Raw genomic sequence first — 13,136 nt, forward strand, 5'->3', positions numbered from 1 at the left:
GAAGCATCTGAGACTTCACTAAGTTACACCACGGGTGTGTCGTCTATATACAATAATGACGAAAAACATAACTTGCAAGTCAGTAAGATTTACTTGTCTCTGATAATACGTATGAGAAGGAAACGGGCTCATAACGCAAGTTATGGCAACAATAACACGATGCTTGTAGCGGCTGTGCTTGAGTGGCATTCCAATTGCTCACTGGTCACGGAATAGCACCCAGTATAAGTTCGATTCACAGACAGGGTCGGTTATGGTTGCACCAAACTGTTGCCATCGTTAAAGAATTCGCTAAATTTTATTGTATGGAAAGTTTCATAGTAAACCGCCGGGTGACGTTGATCAGTCTGTCAAGTGCAGATGGTGTAGCTGGCACTTATACATTTATGGTTCGGTTGATAATAAACTCCAGTTTATTATCATGGAGTTTATTATCAACCGCTCCACTCCAGTGGGGACGCGTTTTACTTGTCAAAGGTACCTATTTCAATCTACTAAAGAGTTATTAAGTTCCATTCCCATATGCTTGAATGGCAGGTAGCGCCCATAGCGCTGGTTTGGCGCAGCTTGAATGTAACTACTGTTTAATAGGTTCCAGTTGTTTTAACTCTACTTGTAACAGGCTTCCCTGGATTGTACTTGAGCCCGATACTGATTGAACAATTTGATCTTATTTTGATACGACCTTAAAGATCACTCACGCTGATTAGTGCATACGAAATGAAGTGAAAGTCGTAGTGAGATCCGCGCCAATAACCACTGAGACGATCGCCAAGGTTGGTTGTTAAATTAGAATGTATTACGAGTACCTCCTTGACTCGCCTAACCGAGGGAAATGTCTTGTCTGCGTCGCGAAACAAATGCGAGGCGGACATGACGGCTTGAACACGACTTTAGATTGCACCCGCGCGACAAATCGGGTTATTCCCACTAGTTACCACCAAGTTGTTACCAGTGGTAACTACTGGGAATTTTTTTCCCACCTTTTACCACTGGTAACTACTGGGAAAAATTATTCCCAGTAGTTACCACCAACTCGGTTTAGTTATTTAATAAATAATTATAAGTCGATTAGTGTTTTAGTAAACTGCCTTAAAAGTGACCAAAAATATTGAAACAGTTAAACCGGTACTAGTACAAAAACTATAATATGTGTAAGAATAAATTTAATAATCCATTTAGATTATTTTTCAAGTGATTTTATTAGGTATTTCAAAATCACTCTAAATTTATACTATACTATTTATACTGTTTTTATTAGTATTTAACTCTAACAAATTTTTGGTGGTAACTACTGGGAATAAAAATTCCCAGTAGTTACCACCAAACCGACTTAGTGGTAACTACTGGGAATTATTTTCCCAGTAGTTACCAGTGGTAAAAGGTGGGAAAAAAAATCCCAGTAGTTACCACTAGTAACAACTTGGTGGTAACTAGTGGGAATAACCCGACAAATCTTGACTCACATATACATTGCAAATATGAATCTATTTTTCACGAGGTATGATAATTGAGTTATTATTACTATAGAGAAGTCATACCTACCAAACAATGAAATGAAAGCGATGGCACTTGACATGCACCTACTTCCTTTCAATAAAAGTACGGTATCCGTTTATCCAGTGGTTATTAATTTTAACGATATATGTAATTAATTAGATGGTGAAGTAAACTGCATGAGATCTCGCTTATTGAATTATATTTAGGTTGGTAATATTTTTCAACTCCTGATCGCCGATTCAATTTCACCGTGTAGGTATAATAGTAGTATTTTATATAACGTATAAATAAGACCCAGTAGTTACGTAGCTATTGAGCTGGCTGACTTTTAACACAAGTTTTAGGGATAGTCGTCACTTATTCAAAACAATTGTTTGAAACACCTTATCACTACATAGTATAAAACAAAGTCGCTTCCCTGTCTGTCTGTCTGTATGTACTTATGCTTAGATCTTTAAAACTACGCAACGGATTTTGATGCGGTTTGTTTTTAATAGATAGAGTGATTCAAGAGGAAGGTCTATGTATAATTTGTTAACCCGTGCGGGTCGCTAGTTCTTAAATAAAAGTCAAATTAAATTGCATCAATGTTTTATTTTCTTCTTAGACACACTGGGAACTTCAGTTTCGTATTCTATTTCAACGCGCGGCTTCCTAGAAACAATCTTCACTGCAACATCCTAAAAAATATATAAATAGCTATTATATAAATCACAAAAATATAGTACAGCCGTCGGTAACTAAAGTAAGGACGCTACGCACAAATAATTTCGCACTTTCACCCGCCTGTTCCTATATCAATTGCACGCGCATATAATAGGGATGATGACACATGTGGAATTTTATAACAAAATCTAGTAAAATAGATAGCAAACGAGCAATTTATCACAATAATGTGGATATTAAAATAAAATATTGAAAAATTACAAAAATACAGGCATTTTTTTTAACTTCCAAAAACGATAAAAGTAAGGGTACCATTTAGAGCTTCCAATACCGGAGTCCCGGTATTTCGGGATCCCGGGATCCCGTCTTTTTAAACGCATTTTTCAATACCGGTATTTTTAAAGGCAATACCGGGATCCCGGTATTTTAATAAATGAGGGAAATGCGCAGTATAAACCCTTTAAATACATTATATTCGGCTGTATCAAAAAGCTTACTAAAGGTCAGACGCATCTAGAGTTAGACCAGGAAAAGTCTGCAACGATTTTGATAGCACGCGCAGTGCAAGTGTTATATTAAACGTCAAACTTCTATGAAATTATGACGTACAAATAATACTTGCACTGCGTACTGCGTATGCTATCAAAATCGTTGCAGACTTTACTTGGTCTAACTCTAACTGGTCTCTAGCCCGCATTTTATTATTGAAACAAGATCGTTGCCTAATGCGTCAGATAAATATGTATTTGGTGGTTGGTGGTGGATGAATCCTGAAGTTATGTGAGTGATGAATATGATGATAGTGACATTAACATAATTAGTTCTTATAATTTTATCAAAAAATAAAACAAAAAAGCAAGGATAACTGTAATAATGGCAAACCAACTTTGACGGAAATTTGAAAAAATGTCTGGTTGATGGTTAAGTTGGACTACAAATGTGACTGGTGAGGTGAAGTCAACAAATTGGATAAAATCATTGCCAACCTGGAGTGTGTAATAAAATTATTGCAGATGGCGGCATTGTTTATTGTTGTAATAGCTTTTAGGACATATCTGGTATTCCAGTGAGCCTTTCTAATTCCCCTTTTTAATAAAACTATATATTTTTAAGCGATTCATATCCAATACCGGGATCCCGGGATCTCGGTATTGATGAAGACAGTTTCGGTATTAATACCGGTATTGTGCGAAGTCCGGTATTTGGAAGCCCTAGTACCATTCGATTCCTTACATTTCATGCAATAAAATATTGTATAGCAACTATATACATAAACGCAATATTTCACCGACAAAAACGCAATTTTCTTGTTTTGTCCATACTACAAGATGGGCGATGACGTGACGGCCCTTGGCCGTTTTGTATAGGGCGTTTCGCGAGTGAAGTGCGACTGTCGGCCTTTGACTACAATTTCTGACTTTTGTGTTACTTTAATGCAATGGGTCCCATATAGACATTTGATCCTAAAAACAAACCCGATCGATTGATACCATAAAAAAAATTAGTCATGTAGCATAGGCTACGCGCGTAATTTAATTGCAATTAAATTACGCGCGTGCGACAGAGATAGGAACAAGCGGGTCTATATGTATATGAATAATATACTCGTACATTATAAAATTTAAGATCAAAACTCCCCAAATTATGTTTTGGGTAAACAAAATAAGGCATTCTAGAAATTTTGGTAAATGTTTTTTTTTATTAACGAAATGGTAAAATGAAACCAAAGCGTTAATTCCTTCTAGATAAAGCCAAATTGTAACCTATTAGCATAATTATTTCCAAACATACCTATTTATAACATGAACATTTGACATTTTTTATTTTTTGTATAAGTATATGAATTGACTCATTAAATTATGTTTGCATATGCTAATCTCATTACCCATGTAAATAATGTATATAGTTAGATAATAAGAAATTATTTCGTACGCCAAAAGGCACATCATGGCTGTTCCTTAGAATATTAAGTTATCACCTATTTATGTACCTATGATAAACGAATAAAGTATTGAGAATTGATACTAACGATGATTTACAAACGTAAGAAAATCGCTATGTATGATTAGGTAAGTTTATTTCTTTATTACAACCCGTGTACAACCCGACCAGCTTTAACGAATTCCCGTTAGATTTAGCCCAACTAATCAATAATTTTACTTGTTATGATTAATGCACTGACAAACTTCTGAAGTAAAAGTAGTGTTATTTATAACACTAAACTTTATTTATTTATTTATTATTTATAAAGCAGGCAGCCAGTTGAAATAACTGATAATGCCTGTATCCAGAGTCATCAACAGAGTTTTCCGTGTTGAGTAGAATTTGCGTTGTGCTTATCTAATTTGTTCTTGAACTCATTGACACTTTGGGCCGATACTACGTCTTCTGGGAAACTTGTGTGAGAATAGTATGTTTGACACATCTGCTTACCTCAATATCAGATGTCTCCGACTCAAAATCGCTTCCAACCTCTGCACCTTCTCTGTGACCTGAATCACTTTCCTGAATTTGGAAAATATTAAATTAGACCAATTTTGGTTACAATAAACTTAATATATTGAAGGACTTTATATTTCAAGATGACATCAAAATATCTCAACAAAAATCTTAAGTCATAGTCATATGCAGGGATCGGAACCGGTTTTTTGCAAAAACTTAGAAATAACCATATTTTCCGAATTATTTTATACTCGAAATGTAGGACTCAGTTGTGTTTTTAGGTTACGACTTCGTATTATTAGATTGCTCAATTAGAAATGAAGTAATTAGCAATGAACGAAAAAATACCGTTTCCGTTCCCATACAAAAAATACCGGTATCCGATCCCTGGTCATATGTATTTTTAAGGTGTCAACACAGCGTTATCTGCACTTGCAACCGTTTCTGTAGCCATGGATTTCTAGGTAATCTTAAAATTTACCTGGTCACTGTCCATGTCGCTATCTCCTTCTACAAATTCATCTGTCTCCTCGACAGCTTGCAGCTCCCTTTCCAATTCCGGCTCCATCTCCACCTCTCGCTCGTCCTCCTCTTCCCTCTCACTCTCGCTTTCTTCAGACACCTCCTCAGCTCTCAGCGCTGCGTCGAACGCCATTTGCGGGAAGTTGTAGATGTCATTGTACTGAAATAGGCGGAATTTTATAATTAGTTTTTATAAATCTGAAAGTACCAATTATCTAAGTCGTGTCATATGATTGGTACGAGGTTGTTCAATGATGAGAGTATTGCCTTGCAAAATTGTAAACTATAGCATTATTTATAACTCTGATACAACATGAATACCTCTTAAGAGCCTTTTCACGCTGCGCTGGCAGATTTGTGTAATATGTAAATACATTCAGTCACATATAAATCTCAAAAGTTAGTAATAAACACATACCTATACAGTCACCAATATTCTTCGATAAATGAAAAACGAATCAAGAGAATGAAGAGACAATTTAGCATTCAATCATGTGTTCTGTCTTCAATGAGTAAGACTGATTTTTGTTTGTCATTTTCGGTGACTGATTAATGTATACGCGGTCATCAAATTGATGCGTATTCCCTATTCGCACGCCACTCCGATGTGTTAGCGAGGCAGCGCTATGCATGTGTAACGATGTCCTGCTCGCACACCAGAGCGGCATTTGGGTACAGAAGAGATAGTTTTTGTTTTAAGAGAGGTGCAGTAATATCAATAAACTCGATAAAGGTATACTCACAGTGCCCTTCTTAAGTCTCTCCAGCAGTTGTTTCTCTATGGCGTTGTCTATTCTCGCGGCGACAAGTGCCTTCTCCTCACGTCTTCGCTCCCGCCTCTCAATTTTGCGTTGTATGGGCACTATCTCCTTACTGAAAGTATACATAATAACACATACTTTTACAATCAAGGTCACGGATGTTGTAAAACGCGTAGCCAGTTTGAAGTGGGAATGGGCTGGTCATATGGCACGAAAGACCGACTCGTGGAGTAAAAGAATACTCGAGTGGCGACCATGGGGGGAAGAACGTCCTCCAAGTAGACCCAATATGCGTTGGGAAGACGACATCAAAAGGGCTGCGGGGATGAGATGGCTCCAGGTTGCACTGAACCGTGACGAATGGCGAAGAATGAAGGAGGCCTACACCCGAAGGGTAGAAAAGGGCTAGAGAGAGAGAGAGAGAGAGAGAGAGAGACTTTTACAATATCCAAAGTATTCATATTTGATTAATAGAGTTAAAAAGAGTTTATTGAGGGTGCACTAACCACTGACTCGGGCAAACTGTTCCACACTCTCACTACGCGTTTACAGGATGTGCCATCTGGGGTAATATTACGATTAAACTCGCGTATTTCTAGTGAAACTAGTGAAATGTTTCTCTGAACCTCTGTCTCCATTGTTAAAACAAATCGAACAAATTGTGGTAATGTTATTCTACTAACATGTTTAAAAGCAGTCTTACAATAAAATTCCATTATAAAACCACAAAGAACATGTGTGAATGTGGAATTTAAATCAGTCAATCAGATTAAATAGGTTTAATCTTCTGAACTAAGATGATTATTATATTCAGTAACTTACACGCGTCTGAGCTTAAGTTTCCTCATCCGAATCAGATACTGAGTTATTTTGACAAATCTCTGTTTACACTTGGCCTTGATGAAGCCGGGCCAGTACAATAAGTTCTCATTTATCTGGTGGATGGCCTTCTCAAAGTTCCGTGACAGTTTCACTTTCTCCCATTGCTTGGCGGGAAACATGACTCTGGAATGCAAGATATTTATAAATCATTTAATAATATGTACATATAAGCTGACTATCCTTAGGGTAGATGTCAGTAGTTAACCTTGATAGTTCATGGATAGTTAATTCTTCAGTTTTTATAAAATTATGAATATGTAAAAATATCTGTTGCAAATTGAAGCACATACAAATATGAAGCCATGTAAAAACACTTAAAATACACCTGTTACGTATGAGGGTAAATTGACTATTTATTTGTTTACTTGATGATGCTTAGGTATATTATAGTACAGTAAAGCTGTGTCCAGATGAGACAATTTTTCGTCAATCTGATGAAATTGTCCGATCAAATCAGGATGTGCGGACACAAACTCCAATTTGGCTAAATTGGTGATTAAATTGGCGTCAATTATTTTCCTGATCAAATCGGTCGATTTGCCCAGCTCGTCTCAACTCAAGCAAAATATTTAATCCCAATGCAGTGATTTATTTCCAATACAGGTTTAATATTAGCAGAATCCAAATAAAAATCTCCTGCATAATTGCCAATAATTAATAAAACTAAATACAGCCAATGAAGCCTAGAAAGTATTCAAACTGTTCTAGCAACAAAACATTTACCTGTGTCTGTTTCCAAAACAGAATCAGGATATTTCATAGAAACACAGATAGTTATATTTTGGCTTCACAGTAGACATGGGTAACTCAGGAGTGATAGAAAAAAAAGATATATATCTTTCTCTTTTCATGAATCACTCTTCTTGTCTTTATGAATCCAAATGTGTCAGTATATCCGTAGCTCTCACTCCCTCAGCAACAATTTACTAGGCGATAAGCGATGTCTCTGCGTCGACCGAAGTAACACGAACGAACGACAGCAGTCGTACGGGCGCGTCGTTCGCTAAATATTCCACGAGAAGTAAGTATAGTATTTCTCGCTCGCTACTACTACTACTCTCTCTCTCTCTCACTCGTGAGATGACGCATAGTCAGCAAGTGAAGTTGCGAGCGGGACAACTGATATATACGGATATAAAGATATAAAAGAGTGATACATATCTTCCCTCATTGATTTCTCAGATTAATTATGACTTAGAGTCCATACGGGATTGGGCGTGCAAATTTGGTTTAAAAATTAATGCTCAGAAGTTTGATAGGATTACTATCCCTCTTTCCTCTACTGTCCGAAATCTGGGTATCATCATGGATCAGACGCTTTCTTGGTCTCCTCACGTAGCCGAGGTGAGCAAAAATATTTTTGGATCTTTCCACTCTCTTCGACGACTACAGAATTTCCTCCCTCTTCACACCAAACTAACTCTTGCTCGTTCTCTATTGCTCCCTCTTCTTGACTATGGTGACGTTGCGTTTTTAGATCTTACTGAGGAATTGCTGGATAAACTTGAGCGTTTACAAAATGTTTGTATCAGGTACATATTTGGCCTCCGTAAGTACGATCACATTTCTGAATCCCGCTCTCAGCTCGGGTGGTTACCGATCCGCCAACGCCGAAATGTGCGTGTCTTGTCGTTGCTTTTCAACGTGCTCTTTAACCCCTGCTCTCCATCTTACCTTACCAAGAGATTTAATTATCTGGCTGAAGGCAGTGAACACCGCTTACGTTCAAGTGCTAATCTTACGCTTGCTATTCCCCCGAATAAGACACGATCGTATGCGAATTCGTTCACGGTACGCGCTGTGAAGTTGTGGAACGAGTTGCCCCTGTCGCTCAAACAGTCCCAGTCTGTAGCGTCATTCAAGGCTAATTTGAAGAAACTTATGCTTTCCAACCAAGCGTGATTTGGTTAAGTACTGATGTCTATTTTTTTTTTGTTGACACTTGTATATATATATATATATATATGTAATATATGTTTAGTATTTATGTATGTAGCATGTATTTTATTTTATAATAATATTTATGTATTTTATTTACTTTTGGACATTTAGGTTAGTTTACTTTTAAAGTGTTACTGTACATTCCGTAAGTTTGTCTATCTAATTTGAATTCTCCCCTCATCTACTCGAAGGTTACCTGGAAGAGATCCCTTACAGGGATAAGTTCGCCTTTGTACCTTTTTTTCTGTAAACCTGTGTTGTGTACAATAAAGTGATTACTACTACTACTACTACTACATATCCCAGTGGTATAAGGATATATATCACTTTTCTTTCTACTGACACATTTCGCCCATCCCTACTTCACAGCAATATGGAAAGAAGTTTCTGGGCTTTAATATAAGGCATAAACTACCTATACATTCACTTTAGTTTAATGTATAACATTGCAGAAATTATAGGTAACCCAAAATAAAAACATACCTTTCCGCTGTCTTCATGTACAAGTAAATAATACCATTTTCTTCCCTAATCGTCGCATACTTGCTGTTTGCGAGGGGGCAGGAGGCCCGCGTACATAGACCAGTGAGGTTATATTCATTGCGGCAAAAATGTTGAGTCTGTGTCCTGAAAAACGCGTAAAAATTACTTTAATAACTTTCACATCAATTATTAATCAATAAAATATTATTGCAATCCAAATACTTACGTTACTTTGTGTGAACAATGAGTCTTGTTGATGATGGCCCAAACAACCTAAATATTAAAAGAATGTACGTATTAATCTGCACGTAGTATGGTTTTTATTTCATTTGCAAATAAGTATCTACTTACATCATCATGCTGCATGTTGAGAAATTATGCGTTATAAGACCGCTATTAAATTAAAACATCGACGCACTGAGGCAGACGCACATGTTGTTTTAAATCGAAGTGAAGTGATCATGCATCATCGAGTGCCGAAACGTGACACTAACATTGACATCTCAAATATGACGTTGACGGTTTTTTTTTTTTTTTTTTTTTTTAAACAGTTATGGCCTGGATGCGAGTCCTTTAAGCCAAGTCTTTGTTTTGCTATTTTTAAAACACTTCATTTAAAGAGTTAAATGGCAGAGAATGCACTAGTAATTTTGTTAAAACACTTCACTTTAAATCTTCAACGCTGTATTTTTGATATACTTGTATAACGGAACGTAACTGTCAACGTTTTTAAGAATGTCGTTGAGGCGGCGGGGGACATTATTATCAAACACTTCACTTAATCCACTTGCAAGGATGAGTCTTTCAAACGCAAAGACTTGGCATTTAAATATAAGGTGTTCAACATCTGCAATGCTACCATTCTGGCAGTGAGGACATGTACCATCGGCTATAATCGAAAATCTGGCTAAGTGCGCTGGTGCACAGTTGTGACCAAACCTCAATCTATTGATTGTGGTAATAAAGCTACGACTTCCTATCTTTATCTTCTCATACCAAGGCTTTCCAGGTAAGTCGGTTTGAATACTAGCGTACCATCTTCCTTTTGTCTCTCTATCTTTAGTCCATATATCTATCCACATCTTCACAACATCAGTCTTAACAGAAGCTTGACAATCAGTTAGTGGAATTCTAGTACTACATCTTACATCTAATTCGTTAATACCTAAATAAGCAGCTTTATCTGCAGCTTCATTCCCTGTTATACCAGTATGGGATGGAATCCACATAAAGTTTATATTTACATTAATGTTTTTCAATTGTAATAACATCTTTTTAATTTTATACAAGATAAAATTATCTTTATAATGCAACTGATTATTCTGTAATCCATAGATTAAGCTAAGTGAATCAGTGAAAATAAAGAAATGCTTATATTCTGACACTCTTATTATAACTTTCAGGGCTTCAAATACAGCATACGCTTCAGCCGTAAATATGGAACATAAATCGTGCAACCTAAAGCTCTGTACAAATTTAGTTTGAGGATCATACACGGCACTTCGGACATGAGACTCCGCTTTACTACCATCTGTGTATAACTTATAGTAATTGGGAATTTGTGACAAGAAATGTAGAAAGTCAGTATTATTATTGATAGATTTTGTGCATACTGTAATGTTTAAAAGTTTACTATTAAAGCTATCTTCATAACATGGCCAAATTTCATTTTTATATATATTACAAAACTTAGCTTCCACCTGTAAGAGTAATGCTGTTAACTTAGGGATCCTGGGATGACCCTTTATACTTCTTATTACACTTTGATTATCTTTAGCATATATCTTAATTAAATATCTATAAGCTAACAACACCCATCGAACAGGTAAAGGCATTGTTTTAGTCTCTACTTCCATTGCTTTTATAGGGGTTGAACACATTGCCCCTGATATTATTCGCATTGCCTTATTTTGAATTATTTCTAATTTATGTGTGTGTTCAGTATTCATATGTACAAGAAAACTATAGTCAAAGTGACTTCTAACAAGGGTTTTATACAGTAAGGATAGTACTTGAGGGTCTGCGCCCCAAGATATACCGGCAAGACATCTCATAACATTTAAACCTCTAACAGAATTAGAGATTATGTGCTTAGCATGTAGGTCAAATTTTAAATGATTATCTATGACTACACCTAGAAACTTATGAGAAGGGACTTCTCTAATAATCTCATTATTATATACAATATTTACATTTGTTGTGTCCTTGCTCAATATTAGTAACTTGCTTTTGTCAGGGTTTATCTTTAAGTGTAAGTAATTATTATAATAAACATAAAGTTCATTTAGTGCGTTATTAATATGTGCTTTAGCTACATGTAAATTTGAATTAATAGAATATATTACAAGATCATCTGCAAATTGCAGTATATTAACATTAGAACTATTTACAAATGAGTCAATATCACTAGTATACAAATTATACAGAAGAGGAGACAGCGTTGCTCCTTGCATTGTGCCTTTGAAAACTTGTCGTGGTCCATGGAGTATGTTATTAAATTTTACATATAGCTCTCTATCGTCTAAGAAATTGAATATCCACTTGCATAATTTCCCAGGGATTTTAATATTAGATAGAACTTTAACAAGTATTGTAGGATCAACATTGTCAAATGCTCCTTGTACATCTAAAAATATACAAACAGCATGTGACTTGTTATAGTTAGCTAATTTTAAATCCGATATAAGAGATATGAAGCTGTCAGAACAGCTTCTACCTTGTCGAAAGCCGTTTTGAAATGGAGGCAGTATATTGTTTGCCTCAACATACCAATCAAGTCTAGTCTTTATCATATTCTCAAAAACTTTACCAATACATGATGATAGAGAAATAGGTCTATAAGAATTGGCCTCACTAGGAGGTTTGTCTGGTTTTAAAATAGGTATTACACATTGTGTTTTCCAAGATTGAGGTATTTTCCCTTGTAACCAAAGTAAATTCATTATTTTTAGCAAAACTTGTTGACCATTAACATGCAGCTTCTTTAAAAGCAGGTATGGTATATCATCTAAGCCTGGGGTAGTATTCTTCCTAGATTGCAGACTTACAACAAATTCCTCCCAAGTAAAAGGTTCAATAAGATACTTAGACTCATTATTCTCATTGTTACTTTCAAATAAACTTTCTATAGAGCTAGGATCGTTACTACAACCTTGGGTTAACTTAGTTATAAATGGTTCTATAAATTCATCATTTTTAATTATCTGCTTAGATTTTAATCCCTTAAAACGTTTAATATTGTTCCATATTAACCCAATAGGTGTACATCGATTTAAAGAAGCACAAAAACTACGCCAACTACTAGTTCTTTCCTCTGCTATTGTGCGTTTTTTAAGAGCATTAAGTTTCTTGTACGAAATATAGTTTTCTAAAGATGGATTCGCCCTGTAATATTTTAATGCCTCATAGGCTTTAATGACACTATCCTCACATTTTTTATTCCACCAAGGAACCGGCGGTCTGCTAATAAAGTTTGTATTTTTAGTAAGTTTTGGAATACATTGTATCTTTAAGAATTGGAGTTCAGAACTAAATTTGTCATATAATTGTATAGGATCATTATTCTCATTTAAAGGAAAATTAGAGAATACCTCTTCTGATAGCTCTTTATATTTGTTCCAGTCAGCTTTAGTGTATATAAATTTATCTATTGGATCATTTATTTGATATTTTTCAAGAGATGTTAATATACTGACTATAGTAGGGTAGTGATCGCTGCCCATAGGGTCATCATGGACTTGCCACTCGCACATAGGTGCTATACTCGCACTGCAGAAGCTAACATCGATCGCTGAAGGATTTCGACTGGGGTAAGTAACTGTAGTTGGGTTTCCGTCATTTAAGATACATAAGTCTAAGTCACTTATAATATCGAACAGGGTGTTACCCCGCGATTGGTTAGTAGCGCAACCAAACGCTGTATGATGTGCATTGATATCT

The 13,136-nt window shown here is 35.9% G+C and overlaps 1 protein-coding gene and 1 long non-coding RNA gene across 2 annotated transcripts; one reads left to right on the forward strand and one right to left on the reverse strand.

Annotated features, from left to right (window-relative positions):
• Positions 1-2,074: 2,074 nt before the first annotated feature.
• Positions 2,075-9,639, reverse strand: LOC134662937 (protein MAK16 homolog A). Its single transcript, XM_063519242.1, has 8 exons — positions 9,549-9,639; positions 9,424-9,470; positions 9,198-9,341; positions 6,714-6,896; positions 5,874-6,003; positions 5,090-5,290; positions 4,600-4,671; positions 2,075-2,180 (listed from the first exon to the last, which is right to left on the reverse strand). Exons 1-8 carry the CDS (start codon positions 9,561-9,563, stop codon positions 2,085-2,087), a joined length of 888 nt encoding a protein of 295 aa, XP_063375312.1. The 5' UTR covers positions 9,564-9,639; the 3' UTR covers positions 2,075-2,084.
• A 100-nt stretch (positions 9,640-9,739) lies between these two features.
• Positions 9,740-10,860, forward strand: LOC134662938 (uncharacterized). The gene is made up of 2 exons (XR_010098108.1): positions 9,740-10,206; positions 10,601-10,860. It is a non-coding gene; the product is annotated as an uncharacterized LOC134662938 (long non-coding RNA).
• The last annotated feature ends 2,276 nt before the right edge of the window (positions 10,861-13,136 follow it).

This window comes from Cydia amplana, chromosome 3 (genome assembly GCF_948474715.1).
Source record: "Cydia amplana chromosome 3, ilCydAmpl1.1, whole genome shotgun sequence".
Taxonomy (NCBI): Eukaryota; Metazoa; Arthropoda; class Insecta; order Lepidoptera; family Tortricidae; genus Cydia; species Cydia amplana.